This window comes from Pleurodeles waltl, chromosome 5, assembly GCF_031143425.1.
Source record: "Pleurodeles waltl isolate 20211129_DDA chromosome 5, aPleWal1.hap1.20221129, whole genome shotgun sequence".
Lineage (NCBI taxonomy): Eukaryota > Metazoa > Chordata > Amphibia > Caudata > Salamandridae > Pleurodeles > Pleurodeles waltl.
In genome coordinates, this window is record NC_090444.1 from 698,359,857 (window position 1) to 698,378,643 (window position 18,787).

Here is an 18,787-nt window from a genome sequence, read left to right on the forward strand (position 1 = left end):
GGGGAGGTGGGGGGGAGCCACCCTCCCTCCCTCCCCTGCAAATCTAGAAAGCAAAATGTGACTTTGAATTCTCAAATTCATTAGATTGGTACATGATAGTTCATTTATATCTCAAACTGAGGCCCTCATTAGGAGTTTGGCGGGTGGGAAAAGCCGCCTGCCAAACTCTTGCATGTTAGGAGATTGCCAGTGCAGTCTCCTTCCCACTGGCCCTATTATGAGTTTCCCACTGGCCCGGGGAGAAGCTCACAACCACATTGACGCCGGCTTGTAATACGGCTGGTGTAAAGTGCAGGGGCCCCTGGCACCCCGTCTCCACCAGCATTTACATGGCGGTGAAACTGCCATGTAAACGCCAGCGGAGAGAGGGGTTGTAATCCTCATTGCAGTGCTGCCCTTGTGCAGTCGGACCTTTGGCACACCCTGGTTGTCTGGCAGCCAAAAAGTGGTGGTGCCTGCGCCGGCGGTCCGACTGTGACCATGACCCTGGTGGTCTGGTGAGCACCAGGATCAAAATGAGGCCCGGAGTCATTTGTTCAGAATTATTTTAGAGAAGGTGCTGGCCTGTGGAGGTTGTTTTAGATTTGTAGAACTGGCCAGTGTGTCATACATTGATGTGGAGGTAGCCAAAAAAAACTAGGAGAGGATACACTAAACCTACATTGCGAAACCAGACACTTTTATTCTGTGGAGTGGAGTCTACAACATGGTGAGTCTCTGAGGGGAAGAGGGTAGTCTACACAAAGCCTTCGCCTGTAGGCAGCTGTAGGTCTCTCTTGTGGAAGACCTTTTGTCACCATTACATTAAAATAAACATGTATAATGGGCTTTGGTCAGCCCATTTTTACCATTGGTTAACTTTCTTGTCAGCCTTAATTGCTTGCTTCTTAATAATCTTCCTTCCTTTTTGTTGTGTTTGTCCCAGCCTTGGGCCATGTTTTCTTTATCATTCTTTTGATTGGATGATATGTATCCTTTCCAGGCTTATATTCGGAGAACTACTTTTTAGGTTTCGCCTACCAGACTATTACTGTCTGTCAACAAAAGCATCTTGTGGAACATAAGCTTAGTGCGTTTATTGGTCATTCTTTGTCATTTTCCTCACTCAGCTTTCTTCTTCTTCCATGGAGTTTCCTCATTTTCTTGTGTGTGCCCTTCCCCTGGAGAATAGTTTCTTAACATCTTTTGAATAGTTGACTTGCATTCCTTTCAGTGCTCAAATTTGGGGATTTTTGGCCTTTTTTACTCTCGCTATCTCCCCCACCGTTCTTTACCCCCCTGCTCTGTTTTGAATTTCACATGGACTTTTCCTTTATTCGTTTGTGTTTATTTTTTGGGGGGGGGGGGGGGGGAGAAGGTGTTTACTCAGCACCTGCCATCTACTGCTGGACCTTTCCACTAATTGCCAAAGTCCTGGGGTGTAGCTTTGGGTGAGAGGTGGTGACACCTCAGATTCCTCCCCAAGTATCAGCTACGTAGCTATCTTTGTGGACCCTGAAGCTGGTCTGATGTGTATTTGCCAATTTTGTTTCTTTGTGTTGCAAAACCGTGACCTTATGATGTGAACCGGATAGAGAAATAGAAATAGAAATACATGTAGTGGTGAATTTCAAAATGTGAAACCAGTTAACCTGTCAACGATAGCGGTTTCCCTGCCTGCCCAAATTGTGTGATCCTAGGCAAACATTTTATTTCACAGAGCCTCTTTTTGATTTTCATCACTTTTGAGAGCACTTCCAAATACTTGAGCTCAGGATTTCTGCTGTACAAGCACCTCTAACGTTTGATTCAGTAGTCAGTAACGTTGCCCCATCTATATTAAGAACCTAGGCCATGTTTAGTTTTACTTGATTACTGACTAATGGTGTTATTGGGAGTGGGTAGGAAGCCATGAATGTATCTAACAACTATCACTTACAATAAATGTCTTTCTTTTTATTGATATAATGTATTTACAAAGGTGAAAGGGTTTGGCATTGCCAATGTTTTAGTTGTAGCGTACGCCAGTGTGGCTGATGTTTTGCATGGCTAAAAGTTATTGACTAGTGGGGAGCTTAGTAGAGTGTAATAAATGCAGGTAACAAGCTGCTGTCTGTGTTGAATCTATTACTAAAAAAATATATATATCAAACCAAAATCTGTGACCAGCTGGGAAAATGAAACCAGCTGAGCTATCGCTAACCAATGAAGGCAAAAGAAATGCTGGTAACAAAGACGCCAGACAATTGTAAATAGTCAGGTGGCTTTATGCCCCTTCTAGTTTTTTTTCAAGATAATATAGATCTCCAAGAGACAGCCCACACGCTGCCTTAGGTGAGACCTAAAAAGGTGCCTAAGCTCCGCCCACATATTGGTCGGCCACTCTACATTTAATTGGAAGATTGTGCGATTCCATTTAGTTACTTTGCAGTTCACACCCTTTAAAGTGTCCTTGAACTGCAGTCAGGTTGTAGGTTCATAATTATAATGTACATTGATTACAATAACAAAATGTATTTACTGCTGAACTGTTGGTAAAAAGAGCGTTTCCTACAATGTGAGCCAGCAGCGATATAGCCGACCGGACATGTCATGATGCACTACAGAAGCATTGAATGAAAGGTACCTGCCAAAGCGCAATGACGTGAAAGAATATGTACTATTTAGAGCGCTTCTTTTTAGGCCCCAAGGCTAATCCTACGGGATCATGAGGGGAATCACTTCATTCAAGGTGACCAGACTTCATTCAAGGTGACCAGGGCATCTATCTTATGAGGGTATAGGCTTCTCAAATGAGAGGCTCCCTTTCCCAGTTCTGTTTCGATTTGTGGCAGTGCAGTAAGTATCAGTTACCCTGTCTCACTAGCCTCTGTATGTAAGGTATGAGGGGGGGGGGTGCAGCTGCAGAGAGCCTTCTGTAGAGCAAGAAAGCAGTGACCAGCTGCCACTGTAGGGCAAGTCTGAACCTAATTCATGATTGCACTATTGCTCATCACAAGTGCATATTATTAGTTTACTGCTTAGTGTCCGTTATTGTAAAGGGAGGAGATCCCCTAATCGGGAGGTGGCCCCCAGTTCTGCCTCCACTGCCAGTGGAATGACCATGTTCGCCACCACCAACTCATCAGCGGACCAGGAGTTTTCATATGATGACGGCTGGTCGCAGACATGAGACAGTTGCAGAACTTACCCTGGCATTCACCTGTGGGGTAAAATTTGAACTGGCAGGTGTCTGTCTGGTCTGTGTGGCGGTAGAGAACACTGATTATACCACACACGCCTTCCACTGCCCTTTTCTCCAGAAAGCAGGCTATATACTTCAAGTCAAGCCCCATAGGGTAAGAAAAACTTTCAGAATTTGTTTGAGTATGTTGAAAGAAGGTAATTGCTGGCTGAACTCCCATGTGCAGTTGGGTGTAGTTCTTCATGCTAGTATCTTGGCCAAGCACTTCTTAACCCCTTCGCTGCCATGCCTTTTCCCCCTCAGGTGCCAAGCCTTTTTGCTGGCTGTTTGGGGCAGTTCGCGCTTAGGCCCTCATAACTTTTCGCCCACATAAACTAACCACACCAAATTTGCGTCCTTTTTTTTCCAACATCCTAAGGATTCTAGAGGTACCCAGACTTTGTGGGTTCCCCTGAACGAGACCAAGAAATTAGCCAAAATACAGAGAAAATGTTGTTTTTAAAAATAAAAATAAATGGGAAAGAAGGGCTGCAGGAGGTGGCTTTTGGTTTCTTCCCTGAAAATGGCATCAACAAAGGGTTTGCGGTGCTAAAATCACCATCTTCCCAGCTTTCAGGAACAGGCCGACTTGAATCAGAAAACCTAATTTTTCAACCCAAATTAGTCATTTTACTTGGGACATACCCAATGTTGCCTCTAATATTTTTCCACTGTGTGCGGCAGTGTAAGGTCTCTGTGCGCTGCAGGCAAGGATACGTGCGCCAAGAAATTGACCCTTCACGCGAGTGCAGCGCATAACTACCAAGATCAGGCATTAAAAGGAGGCTTCCATTGGTTACAATGGGCCTCCGTGTGCTTTGCAGGATTAGCGTCAACATTTTTTATCCTAATCCTGCAAAGCACTGGACTAGCATATAAAATCCTGACACTAGTCCACTAACTACCGCCATGGTGCGCCGTATTTTGAATATGACGCACTCATGGTGGCGTTAGAGGGGGCGCTAAAGGGGGCAAGCAAAGTGGCACTGCACTGTGTGCAGCACCAATTGTTTCAAATATGCCCCATAGTTCTGTTTTTTGCAGAGGCATATTAACCCTCTATGCTACTTTATGTTGAATCAAAGCAGCCACTAGGCAAAACTCCCATCTCTCTCTAGCTAGAACATTAATCACAATAGGCATGTTGACATTTTAATTGTTTCTTGAAGGCTAAACGCACAAGAACATTTTCAGCAGGTGCTTTTAAATCGCAAGTTTTGGAAGTTTTTGCTAAACACAGTGCTCCCCAGAGGTCAGCTCCCGGTGATGTTGCACCGCTCGCACCGCCAAAAGCCGGTCCTGTGTGTGATTATAGCAGGCTCCTCACAAAGGGCCATGCTTTGCAGTTCATTTACAAAAATGTGAATTCAGCACTTCAGCTAACTACCTGCAAAGTGCATATTTGACCCAGAGTAAATGGCAGTACTCGCAATGCACTTTCTCTGGTCATGGTGCAGCTGCCTTTCATCAGGATGTCTGGGCATCCACTGTGTCCTCCATTTGTGCACCTTTCCCCTGTGAGCTATTGCTGTATTAACATGGAGCAGCTGAAGTCACCGGCTTGGAGCCAGACCAGCAGCGCTTTGCAGGGCTTCTCTAATAGTCCAACACTGCCGAATCCTCCTTTGTCTTCATTTAGGCGCACGGAAAGGCGTATCAGTAATCATGCTTGTGAACAAAAGCGACCGTCCACGAAAATTATTGTCGCTTTCACAACGTGGATTCAAGGCTAGGGAGTCGTCCACTCATCACCAAAATGTGGTGTGTACCTTGCACAAATTCTAACACACCAGAATGATGACCGTAAGGTAAGTTTATTCTGCGCGTCCCCAGAGCAGCTCCACTGGCCTCTCACCAGCTGCCAACTGCTCTCCTAACTTGAACAACAATAGTTTGAATGTTCTGTATTCTACATTCCATCCCAGAACATTGGCAAGGCATATACATAACACAAGTGCCAACATTTCAATAAACCTAAAAATGTAATTTTATTTATCTAGTGCTAAATGACTTCTTGCTTGTGTAAGTCTACACGCTAATACAACCATCTTTATAGAGTACAGTTTTACTTCATAACCTCTGGTCATCTTTTAACGTTTTCCCTTTATCTGTCATAATATCTCTCAAATCCAAACTAATACGGCATATGTGTTTACACGTACCTGCTTTCATTTGGAGATCTCCTCGTGCAGGGATTTCTCCTCGGGTCCTGCACTGCCGTTTTGTTTTCCTGATCTGCCGCGAAGAGAGTGACCGCGTTTTTGCGCTGTTTCGTTTTTTAAATGTAGCGCTGCCATACAGTTTCACTCTCTTGCGTGTGGCAGGCAGAAATGTGCGCGCTTGGCAAACAGGTCTGCGCGGTGGGGGAAGGGGGGGGTGCGCCCGCGCGCGCACCTTACAGGGAACATTGGACATTCCCCATTTTTACTATTTTTTTTTTTTGTTTGCTTTCAGCCCCCCTTCCAGTTAGTGACAGAAATGGGTGTGAAACCAATGCTGGATCCCAGAAAGCTAAACATTTTTGAAAAATAAGCAAGGGGTAATTTCTGTAGATCCTACAATGTTTTCATACAGAAAATAACAGCTGAGATGAAAAAATATTGAAATTGAGGTAAAAAAAAAAACCAGCAGTTTTACTCTGTAACTTTTACCTGCGATGTCAGTTTTTTTAAAGCAATATACAGTTAAGTCTGCTGGACTCTTCTGGTTGCGGGGATATATAGGGCTTGTACGTTCATCAAGAAACCTAGGTACCCAGAGCGAATAAATGAGCTGCACCTTGTAATAGGTTTTCATTCTGTACTGTGTATACAGCCAATCATTTGCTGAAATATAAAGAGTGAAAAATAGGTATCAAGAAATCCTTTTGTATTTCCAAAATGGGAACAAGACAAGGTGTTGAGAAGCAATGGTTATTTGCACATCTGTGAATTCCGGGGTGCCCATACTAGCATGTGAATTACAGGGCATTTCTCATTAAATGTCTTGTTTACACACTGTCTCACATTTGGAAGGAAAAATGTAGAGAAAGACCAGGGGCAATAACACTTGTTCTTCTGTTCTGTGTTCTCCCAAGTCTCCCGATTAAAATGGTACCTCACTTGCGTGGGTAGGCCTAATGCCTGCGACAGGAAACGCAACATGGACACATCATATTTTTACATTGAAAACAGAGGTGTTTTTGGAAAGTGCCTAGTTGTGGATTTTGATCTCTATCTCAGCCGGCAACTAGGAAAACCTACCAAACCTGTGAATTTATTTAAAAACTAGACACCAAGGGGAATCCAAGATGGGGTGATTTGTGGGGCTCTCATCAGGTTTTGTTACCCAGAATCCTTTGCAAACCTCAATATTTGGCTAAAAAAACACTTTCCTCACATTTTGGTGACAAATTTCTGAGAGGAGCCACAAATTTCCTTCCACCCAGCGTTCCGCAAAGTCTCAGAATAAAAATAGTAACTCACTTGTGTGGGTAAGCCTAGTGCCCGCAACAGGAAATACCCCCAAAACACAACATGGACACATCATATGTTTACATTGAAAACAGAGGTGTTTTTGGAAAGTGCCTAGTTGGGGATTTTGATCTCTATCTCAGCCGGCAACTAGGAAAACCTACCAAACCTGTGAATTTTTTTAAAAACTAGACACCAAGGGGAATCCAAGATGGGATGACCTGTGGGTCTCTCACCAGGTTCTGTTACCCAGAATCCTCTGCACACCTCAAAATTTGGCCCAAAACACTTTTTCCTCACATTTTGGTGACCAAGTGTTCTGGAATGTGAGAGGATCCACACATTTCCTTCCACCCGGCGTTCCCCCAAGTCTCCAGATAAAAATGATACCTCACGTGTGTGGATGGCCCAGGTGCCTGCAACAGAAAAATACCAAAACCCTGTAGAGATTGAGGGGATAGCACAGCAAGTTGATAAGCACATATTTGTTTTATACATCTTTTATGCTGACTCTGCTTTCGGGACCCACACAAGTGAGGTATAATTTTACTTGGGAGGCTGAGGGGTACGCTGGGTGGTAGGAAATTTGTGCGCAGCGGTGACACTACAACGAAAAGTGAGCAACCTTTTTTTAAAACAAATTTTGACGTTTGCAGAGGAGTGTGGGTAAGAAAATGTTGGGGAATCCAGGCAAGCCACACCTCCCTGGACTCCGTGGGGTGTCCAGTTTTAAAACATGTCTGGGTTTGGTAGGTTTTCCTCGAAGGCTGCACCCAGGACCAAAAACATAGTTGCCACCCCCACCTCCCCCAAACACAGGTAATTTTGCAATAGATCATTTTGATGTGTCCACGTACTTATGTGATGTTCCAAACACTAAAATTGTGAAAAGAAACACTTAGGGGATTATTCTAACTTTGGAGGAGTGTTAATCCGTCCCAAAAATGACAGTAAAGTGACTGATATACCACCAGCCGTATTACGAGTTCCATAGGATATAATGGACTCGTAATACGGCTGGTGGTAAATCCGTCACTTTTCCGTCACTTTTGGGACGGATTAACACCTCCTCCAAAGTTAGAATAACCCCCTTAGTGTAGGAAGTTGGCTTTGTATGCACTATTTCAAAGTCAGGAATAGTATGCACAGAGTCCAAGGGTTCCCCTTAGAGGTAATATAGTGGCAAAAAGAGATAATACTAAAGCTCTATTTTGTGGTAGTGTGGTCGAGCAGTAGGCTTATCCAAGGAGTAGTGTTAAGCATTTGTTGTACATACACACAGGCAATAAATGAGGAACACACACTCAGAGACAATTCCAGGCCAATGGGTTTTTGTATAGAAAAATGTTTTCTTAGTTTATTTTAAGAACCACAGGTTCAAGATTTACATGTAATATCTCAATTGAAAGGTATTGCAGGTAAGTACTTTAGGAACTTTAGGATCAATGGGAGACCAAGGGGTCTCTTCAGCGATGCAGGCAAGGGGGGGGGCTCCTCGGGGTAGCCACCACCTGGGCAAGGGAGAGGGCCTCCTGGGGGTCACTCCTGCACTGGAGTTCCGATCCTTCAGGTCCTGGGGGCTGCGGGTGCAGGGTCTTTTCCAGGCGTCGGGATCTGAGAGTCAGGCAGTCGTGGTCAGGGGGAGCCTCGGGATTCCCTCTGCAGGCGTCGCTGTGGGGGCTCAGAGGGGACAACTTTGGTTACTCAGTCTCGGAGTCGCCGGAGGGTCCTCCCTGAAGTGTTGTTTCTCCACCAGTCGAGTCAGGGTCGCCGGGTGCAGGGCTGCAAATCTCACGCTTCTGTCGGGAAATGCTGTTTGTCTTTAAGTTGCTTCTTTGGAAACAAAGTTGCAGTCTTGGATGAACAGGGCCGCTGTTCTCAGGAGTTTCTTGGTCCTTTTAGAGCAGGGCAGTCCTCTGAGGATTCAGAGGTCGCTGGTCCCTGGGGAAAGTGTCGCTGGAGCAGTTTTCTTCCGAAGGGGGGAGACAGGCCGGTAGAGCTGGGGCCAAGGCAGTTGGTGTCTCCGTCTTCTCTGCAGGGGTTTTCAGTTCAGCAGTCCTCTTCTTCTTAGGTTGCAGGAATCTAGTTTCCTAGGTTCTGGGGAGCCCCTAAATACTGAATTTAGGGGTGTGTTTAGGTCTGGGAGGGCAGTAGCCAATGGCTACTGTCCTTGAGGGAGGGTTCACCCTTGTTGTGCCTCCTCCCTGAGGGGAGGGGGGCACATCCCTATTCCTATTGGGGGAATCCTCCTTCTACAAGATGGAGGATTTCTAAAAGTCAGTCACCTCAGCTCAGGACACCTTAGGGGCTGTCCTGACTGGCCAGTGACTCCTCCTTGTTTTTCTCATTATCTCTCCTGGACTTGCCGCCAAAAGTGGGGGCTGTGTCCAGGGGGCGGGCATCTCCACTAGCTGGAGTGCCCTGGGGCATTGTAACACGAAGCTTGAGCCTTTGAAGCTCACTGCTAGGTGTTACACTTCCTGCAGGGGGGAGGTGTGAAGCACCTCCACCCAGAGCAGGCTTTGTTTCTGTCCTCGGAGAGCACAAAGGCTCTCACCACATGGTGTCAGAAACTTGTCTCTCAGCAGCAGGCTGGCACAGACCAGTCAGTCCTGCACTGAACAATTGGGTAAAATACAGGGGGCATCTCTATGATGCCCTTTGTGTGCATTTTTTAATAAATCCAACACTGGCATCAGTGTGGATTTATTATTCTGAGAAGTTTGGTACCAAACTTCCCAGTATTCAGTGTAGCCATTATGGAGCTGTGGAGTTAGTTTTTGACAGACTCCCAGACCATATACTCTTATGGCTACCCTGCACTTACAATGTCTAAGGTTTTGCTTAGACACTGTAGGGGCATAGTGCTCATGCACCTATGCCCTCACCTGTGGTATAGTGCACCCTGCCTTAGGGCTGTAAGGCCTGTTAGAGGGGGTGACTTACCTATGCCATAGGCAGTGTGAGGTTGGCATGGCACCCTGAGGGGAGTGCCATGTCGACTTAGTCATTTTCTCCCCACCAGCACACACAAGCTGGCAAGCAGTGTGTCTGTGCTGAGTGAGGGGTCCCTAGGGTGGCATAAGACATGCTGCAGCCCTTAGAGACCTTCCCAGGCATCAGGGCCCTTGGTACCAGGGGTACCAGTTACAAGGGGCTTACCTGGGTGCCAGGGTTGTGCCAATTGTGGAAACAATGGTACATTTTAGGTGAAAGAACACTGGTGCTGGGGCCTGGTTAGCAGGGTACCAGCACACTTCTCAGTCAAGTCAGCATCAGTATCAGGCAAAAAGTGGGGGGTAACTGCAACAGGGAGCCATTTCTTTACACTTAGGTTATGTTAAAAAGACCCCTCACCCACCAACCAAGTTGGTGGCATGCTTCATCATTGGGGTCCCACCCGAGACACCTAGCATGTCACGGGTGTGCTGCGACGCCTGATTACAGCGGAGCAGGTTTTGTTATTTTTACCACACATACTGGTTGGAGTTGGCACGAGGGTGAGTGGTGGTGGTTCAAATTTTATTAACAAGAGATTTCTCAAAAATGAAATGCACTGTTAATAACTGAAAGGCCAATAAACTGAACCAGTGACTCACAGCTTGTGAGCTGTAAAGCCACGACAAGGCACCAACTGCTTTACAATACATTCACACACCTTTCATACATGACATGTGTAGGAAGTTGGCTCTGTATGCACTATTTCAAAGTAAGGAATAGTATGCACAGAGTCCAAGGGTTCCCCTTAGAGGTAATATAGTGGCAAAAAGAGATGATACTAATGCTCTATTTTGTGGTAGTGTGGTCGAGCAGTAGGCTTATCAAAGGAGTAGTGTTAAGCGTTTGTTGTACACACACAGGCAATAAATGAGGAACACACACTCAGAGACAATTCCAGGCCAATAGGTTTTTGTATAGAAAAATATGTTTTCTTAGTTTATTTTAAGAACCACAGGTTCAAATTTTACATGTAATACTTCAAATGAAAGGTTTTGCAGGTAAGTACTTTAGGAACTTTGAATAATCACAATAGCATATATACTTTTCAAATAAATCACATATAGCTATTTTAAAACTAGACACAGTGCAATTTTCACAGTTCCTAGGGGGAGTAAGAGTTTGTTAGTTCTTGCAGGTAAGTAAACCACCTACGGGGTTCAAGGTTGGGTCCAAGGTAGCCCACTCTTGGGGGTTCAGAACAACCCCAAAGTTACCACACCAGCAGCTCAGGGCCGGTCAGGTGCAGAGTTCAAAGTGGTGCCCAAAACGCATAGGCTTCAATGGAGAAGGGGGTGCCCCGGTTCCAGTCTGCCAGCAGGTAAGTACCCGTGTCTTCGGAGGGTAGACCAGGGGGGTTTTGTAGGGCACCGGGGGGGACACAAGTCCACACAAAGTACACCCTCAGCAGCACGGGGCGGCCGGGTGCAGTGTGCAAACACGCGTCGGGTTTGTCGTTGAAATCAATGGGAGACCAAGGGGTCTCTTCAGCGATGCGGGCAGGCCGGGGGGGGGGGGCTCCTCTGGGTAGCCACCACCTGGGCAAGGGAGAGGGCCTCCTTGGGGTCACTCCTGCACTGGAGTTCTGATCTTTCAGGTTCTGGGGGCTGCGGGTGCAGAGTCTTTTCCAGGCGTCTGGATCTGGGAGTCAGGCAGTCGCGGTCAGGCAGAGCCTCGGGATTCCCTCTGCAGGCGTCGCTGTGGGGGCTCAGGGGGGGGGCAACTCTGGCTACTCACAGTCTCGTAGTCGCCGGGGAGTCCTCCCTGAAGTGTTGTTTCTCCACAAGTCGAGCCGGGGGCATCGGGTGCAGAGTAGCAAGTCTCACGCTTCCGGCGAGAAACGCAGTTGTTTTAAAGTTGCTCTTTTGAAACAAAGTTGCAGTCTTGGGTGAACAGGGCCGCTGTTCTCGGGAGTTTCTTGGTCCTTCTAGAGCAGGGCAGTCTTCTGAGGATTCAGAGGTCGCTGGTCCCTGGGGAGAGCGTCGCTGGAGCAGTGTCTTTAGAAGGGGGGAGACAGGCTGGTAAAGCTGGGGCCAAAGCAGTTGGTATATCCGTCTTCTCTGCAGGGTTTTTCAGCTTAGCAGTCCTCTTCTTCTTAGGTTGCAGGAATCTGAGTTCCTAGGTTCAGGGGAGCCCCTAAATACAGAATGTAGGGGTGTGTTTAGGTCAGGGAGGGCAGTAGCCAATGGCTACTAGCCCTGAGGGTGGCTACACCCTCTATGTGCCTCCTCCCAAGGGGAGGGGGGTCACATTCCTATCCCCTTTGGGGGGATCCTCCATCTGCAAGATGGAGGATTCCTAAAAGTCAGAGTCACTTCAGCTCAGGTTGCCTTAGGGGCTGTCCTGACTGGCCAGTGACGACTCCTTGTTTTTCTCATTATCTCTTCCGTCCTTGCCGCCAAAAGTGGGGCCGTGGCCGGAGGGGGCGGGCAACTCCACTAGCTGGAATGCCCTGTGGTGCTGTAACAAAGGGGGTGAGCCTTTGAGGCTCACCGCCAGGTGTTACAGCTCCTGCAAGGGGGAGGTGATAAGCATCTCCACCCAGTGCAGGCTTTGTTACTAGCCACAGAGTGACAAAGGCACACTCCCCATGTGGCCAGCAACATGTCTCGAGTCTGGCAGGCAGCTAAAACCAGTCAGCCTACACGGGTAGTTGGTTAAGGTTTCAGGGGGCACCTCTAAGGTGCCCTCTGGGGTGTATGTTACAATAAAATGTACACTGGCATCAGTGTGAAGTTATTGTGCTGAGAAGTTTGATACCAAACTTCCCAGTTTTCAGTGTAGCCATTATGGTGCTGTGGAGTTCGTGTTTGACAAACTCCCAGACCATATACTCTTTTGGCTACCCTGCACTTACAATGTCTACGGTTTTGCTTAGACACTGTAGGGGCTCAGTGCTCATACACTGGTGCCCTCACGTATGGTATAGTGCACCCTGCCTTAGGGCTGTAAGGCCTGCTAGAGGGGTGACTTATCTATACTGCATAGGCAGTGTGAGGTTGGCATGGCACCCTGAGGGGAGTGCCATGTCCACTTACTCGTTTTGTCCTCACCAGCACACACAAGCTGGCAAGCAGTGTGTCTGTGCTGAATGAGGGGTCCCCAGGGTGGCATAAGACATGCTGCAGCCCTTAGAGACCTTCCCTGGCATCAGGGCCCTTGGTACCAGTTATAAGGGACTTACCTGGATGCCAGGGTGTGCCAATTTTGTAAACAAAAGTACAGTTTAGGGAAAGAACACTGATGCTGGGGCCTGGTTAGCAGGCCTCAGCACACTTTCAAATCAAAACATAGCATCAGCAAAGGTAAAAAGTCAGGGGGTAACCATGCCAAGGAGGCATTTCCTTACAACATGCACAAGGCCATTCACGCCACCAGCCACGGGCCCATTACATTAGATTACAACAGTCGCATTGACAGCGCCACTCAAGGGCCCATCACTTACATACACCTGCATGCCTGATACAGCAATCACACCAGCTGATTGGAGTGTGTGGAATGGCGTTTGGCAGTGTGTTGCAGTTGCCAATAGCAAGTCAATATTTACATTGCCAGCCAAGCGCCACGCCACGCCACGCCACGCCACGCACACTACCAGCCAAGTGCCACCCCACACACACCGCCAGCCAAGCACCATTCCATCCACACCATCACTTTTTTGTTGTTTTTAAACAACAAGGAAACCACTAATTATAAAAAAGTACAAAACTACAAACACAAAAGCTCTAACTGAGTACATGACAGTAATTCCAACGTGAAACTGAACATATGAAAATATAAAACAGCAGTTTACGCTCACATTATTTCCCAATAATTCTTCTGTGTGTGGCAGCTCCTGAACCAGCCGCCCACACACAGCCCAGGCTTTGAAGGACAATCAGGGCAGTACATGCTAGTCTCCTTCCTGATACCTCTTCAAACACAGACTCTACATCTCTTAGCAGGAAAAGTTTTTTTTTTTGTCGTCTTTTTGGGGGGTGAGAGGAATGGGCTCCGCAAAGTGACAATCTAGCCACATCCTCCACCACTGCTTCTCTAGGAACCCTTGCCTGTTCCAGCACAACAAGGCTCGCTATAATAGACTCCTGACATTTCATAAATGTCATCCTTAACTCTGGAGAACTATCCTTGAGTACAACAAAAGCATTAAAAGTTGCCAAGTGGAACAGATGAACCGCTAATTTCTTATACCAAACATAAGCCTTATGAGCAGCAGTGTAAGGTTCCAACCTCTGATCTTCTCTATCAACACCACCCATGTGCTTATTGTAGTCTAAAATGCACACAGGTTTGCGCACTTCAGCAACTTGCCCCCAAACAGCCACAGGTGAAGTACTCTCATCATGGATGGTAGTTACCATGTACACAGCACTCCTGTCTACAAATTTCAGTTAGCAGCTCATCATTCCGCAAGGCACTGCACTGTCCCTCCTCAGGTTTTTTTACAGACAAGCTCTCGTGGATAGCGTTTCCTATTAGAGCGGATTGTGCTTCAAGCATCAGTGTCCACTCTGAACTCCTTGAACAACTACACTGCAGTGTAAAAGTTATCTACATATAAATGGTGACCTTTGTTTAAAAAGCTGTCTATCAAGTTCCCACACAATTTTCTCACTAACTCCAAAAGAGGGTGGACAGCCAGGGGGTCAATACTGGAATCCCTACTAGTATAGACACGGAATTATAAACAAATCCTATACTACTTTCAGACAGCATATACAATTGAATTCCATACTGTGCCCTCTAGCAAGGAATGTACTGCCTAAAAACCAAACGACCCTTGAACAGGACCAAAGACTCATTTACAGATATTTCTTTGCCTGGAACCTAGATCACTGAAAACCGATCTACCAAATGATCAAGGAGAGGTCTAATCTTAAAAAGACGGCCAGAATCAGGGTGATCGCGTGGCAAGGCTAAAGCATAATCTATAAAATGCAACATCCGAAGAAGAACCTCATACGGGTTACGACTCATGATTGCAGGAAATATATCAGTTGCCTACAAGGGACTAGTCGACCAATATGAAGACATTGATGGCTTCCTTATCAGCCCCATCAAAAAAGTTAAACTCAAACATTTTCAACTCTTCCAGATTTGTGTGAATTCTCTGGCTAGCTCTAGAGTGTGGCCTACGTCTGGGAGCGTTGTCCCTCAAATACTGCTCTGCATACAAATTAGTCTGCTCAACAGTCTCTTCCAAAAATGCATCGTCCATAAACAACTCAAAGAAGTTGACAGGCAAAAAGTTTTCCGTATTAACTCGACACCCTGGAAACCAGTAAACGTAGGCAACTCCATGTTTGATGCAACCCACGTGTCAGGTCTTCGAATGTGAAGCCTTTCAGCTGCTGGCGGCTTCACCATTGGCACATCAGTGTCCTCCTCTGAAACAGGCACTTCATCATCAGTGAGAGTGGCTTCGTCATCAGATGATTCCTCTCCGATAGAAAATTAACTTCCAGAATCCTGCACTTCCTCCTCTGCCTCAGAAGCAGAGACAGTCTCATAATCATGGTCAAAAGATGACTCATAAAGCGCACAAACAACCTGCTGCGAGCGGTCATCCTACGGCTAGCCATGATCCTTCTTACAAAAAAGTAACTGGACAAATGCACCACCAACAACCAGCACTGTGTAAGATAAGTAGTAAACAAAGTGTAGCTTTATCACTAAGAGTTATAAACTCCAAAAACTATACCGCTCACTTGCGTGAAAAAGCTTGACTCACCAGCAACTACTCTGCACAGCCACAGCTATCACCAATGATATCCCACTAAAAAGGAAAAAAAAAAAAATTAGACATAAGACAACACAAACATCATTGTGCATAAATCTAAGGACAATTTCACACACAATCCTGCGTTTGGGGGAGGGGGCGGTACCAGGACGTAATGTTAACGTCCTTGGCGCCTCAGCGCTGCAGCCACAGACTGAACCATTACGTCCATGACGGGGAAGGTGTTAATAAAGTGTAAGATAAACAGTGTTCTGTTTCCTGGGTTGTGTTGTGTGCAGAGCTTCCTGTTTGTCCTTTTAGGGTAGGTCAAAGAACGTTTGTTTTTAAGGGGTGATATGTTTGTGTAGTCTACTTTGTGTGAGATCAGGGTGACAGGTGTGCCTGTATGGGTTCTCAGTAAGTGGAGTGCATGTATGAGTCCAGGAGGAGAGGAGTGCTGGTATGTGAGAGAGCGTTTAGTTATGAAGAGCAGGGTTCCTGTGTGAATGCAGGATAAGCAGGATGCAGTGTGAGCACTGTGCCCTTGTGATGGCCATGTGAGAAGTGTGCCTGAGTGCAGGGTGAGTGGTGTATACTCTGAGGGCATTTTCTGTAGGAGTGTCGGGTGAAGTCTGAGTCTGTGTGAGTGAAGGTGAAGTGTGAGTGCAGGGTGATGGAGGCCCTGAATGAGTGCCTGTATGAGTTACAGGGAAAGAGCATGTTTGAATGAGTACAGTATGAACTGTACCGTTGTTAGTAGTGGGTGAACTGTATGCCTGTGAAAATGAGGTTGACCAGTGTACCTGTTTGAGCATAGGTTGACTAATGCACCCAAGTGAATGGTTTTGATGTGTAGTGAGAGTACAGGGTGAGGAGTGAGTTTGTATGCATTCAGGGTTTGAATGAAGGTTGAGCAGAGTATTGGTGCATATTATGATTGCAGAGTGCAGAGAGAGTATTTGTGTGAGACCAGGGTGTGAGGAGAGTACATGTGATCATTTCTTATTCATGTATTGCTTTCACAAATATATTTATGTAGAACAACTCAACTTTGGCATTCATTTCATCAAATTCTGGTGGATAAAAAGCTGAATTGGCCTTCGTTTAAAGCTTGTGACCTAAAGATGGTACAGTATGTTAAACAAGCACTAGTTCATTGTCATTTTATGAAGGAAGAAGACATCTATTATTAACCTATTCGAATGGATTAACTCCTTTATCAGCCAGGACTGCCTTCTTCAGCCTTACTCAGCATGCCAGCAGTCCTAGTTAATAAAGTTTGGCCTTTTTTAATACTACGTTTACTTTCTGTGGCTGGATAAGAATGTATGGAGACAGAGAAAAGTAACTCACATGGTGTTTGAAAGTCTACACTACTGCCTTAGATTCCCGTAGCAATCAGTAGGTTTCTCTTTTTTTGTCACCCCACCACCTCAGTCCCTACAACAGTGGTCTCCAAACTTTTTAATGCCGCGCCCCCATCTGAAAAATAAACATCATTGTGCCCCCCCTCAGAATTTTTCATAATTATTTTATAAACATGGCAATGTTTAAATATGTCTAGACCTATTTAAACATTACAGTTAAGTACTATTCTCTTTTTAAAAGGGCAATTACATGTTTTTGCCTAAAATAAAGGCCGTTTATCTGTATAATGCTTCTTTTGGCCAGAGTCTGGCGCCCCCCCCTGGGACCACTTGAGGCCCCCCTAGGGGGGCCCGCCCCCCAGTTTGAAGACCTCTGCCCTACAACCATCAAGCATGTGTGCTGAAGACCTTCTGTGATATGGAGTGAGACAGAGCGGAACTTTTTGGTTTGATGGGCATGCATTGTGCACTCTCCTTTTGAGAGTGGAGCTACAGTTGCATCACGCGGCAGTAGCCTCACGCAGCAGTAGACCACTGGCAGTGGGGGTAGCAAACTGATTATAGTTGCAGGATAGGCCTTTTTAACTGTTATCTACTAAGGAGAGTGACCTCCTCATTCCATCTTGTTTTGAAATTTGTCTGCCAGCCCCTACTGCTGACTCGTCCGCTCAGATGAGCGGTTGTCTTGTGTATCAACTTCTCTGACTATATTGTTCCTGTAGTCTCTCGCCTAAAATTTTTCCATGTTCTTTTCCTAGTTATTCTCACTGAATGATTACAAGCCACCCATTTCCAAGGCTAAGATGACACAGATTACAAAATCAGCCATCAAAGCAATTAAGGTAAGGCAGAACTGGAATGTTACCTACTGAAATAAAATGAAGTTCATAGTCTGAAGTTGGATTGTACCTTAAGAGGATAATTGTTTGTGCACTATGAAAATCTAGCGCTGCATGAGTTTATTGCCTATGTCTGGCTAAGCCCTTCGTATCAGTCTCCGATGATTCCAGCAAGTTGTAACGGTCAACCTTGAGGGGGTGAAGGAAGATGGCTGGAATTGTGTTCTACTTTGGTTTTGGTAAGCATCAGTTGATTGAATTATTTTGAGCCCAGCAATGTGTATATCCAGAGAAGACCAAGAGGGCAATGCATAGCAGGCAAATGTTCATTTGCTCTTACCACATCTGTTTTGATACAGACTATAAAAAAATTAAACTGTGCTAGGCAACCAACAATCATAGGCAGCCTTAAATTTGAAGTTGTGCTTTGATATTTCAAAGAAAATAAAATTCTGCTGCCCTTGAAATTTTATGATGGTATTCTGTGATGGGAATTAAATATTGTAGATCGTGTTCCATCTTTCATAACTATTACATTCTAGTAGGGAACCAGAGTATGTTTAGTAATATTCATAATCAAATATACTAAAACAATAAGTTTCTTGTCGTTTTGTATTGCTTTTATGAAAGCACTTGCCCAGAAAGTGCAAATGGAATAAAATGGTGCCCCTTTAAATTCTTCCCTCACATAACCCACCATACTTGTGCCCGCGTTGACCATCAGCTCTGATCGGTTCGACCTGAGAGGCTGCTAGAACACATTGGTCTGTTTTTTTATTTTTTTTAAGTGTCTTTGCACTTTTCGATTTTTACTTCACTTTTTTGAAGATCATGAGCCATCTGACTCACACTAAGTCTATATTTTTGTAACCTCTGCCTGTTAAAACTGTTTGAAGACCCTCATGCGCTCATAAAACACATGTGCAGCCTCGCAAACTGTTTGCGTCAGTGTGAGGGGAAGGCATTTACATCATTTTGGCCTCAAGAGTTATATAGGCATACTGCATCCTTGTGGCCTTTCAAACTGGTATGCATCTGCTGAGTGAGACAGTGTTTGTTGCAGTAGTAGCAATCTTGGAACTACTTTTTGCATAGCTAGCACAGTTTCTGCCGTATATTTCAATTAGTTTTAATTTTTGTTTTAATACTCATTTAGACAAGAATATACTATATTTTAATTCTAATGTATTGGAACTATGTTAAATATTCAC

At 45.6% G+C, this 18,787-nt stretch overlaps 1 protein-coding gene across 3 annotated transcripts in view; it reads left to right on the top strand.

Annotated features, from left to right (window-relative positions):
• SCAF8 (SR-related CTD associated factor 8) overlaps positions 1 to 18,787 on the top strand; it is a 1,507,655-nt gene that overhangs the window by 42,330 nt on the left and 1,446,538 nt on the right. For all 3 annotated transcript variants that reach the window (XR_011203719.1, XM_069234634.1, XM_069234635.1), the window contains exon 2: positions 17,496 to 17,579. Coding sequence is in view for 2 of the 3 variants with exons in the window: in XM_069234634.1 (XP_069090735.1) it covers positions 17,496 to 17,579 (84 nt within the window). In the remaining variant the exon portion in view is untranslated. The remainder of the gene's footprint in view (positions 1 to 17,495; positions 17,580 to 18,787) is intronic.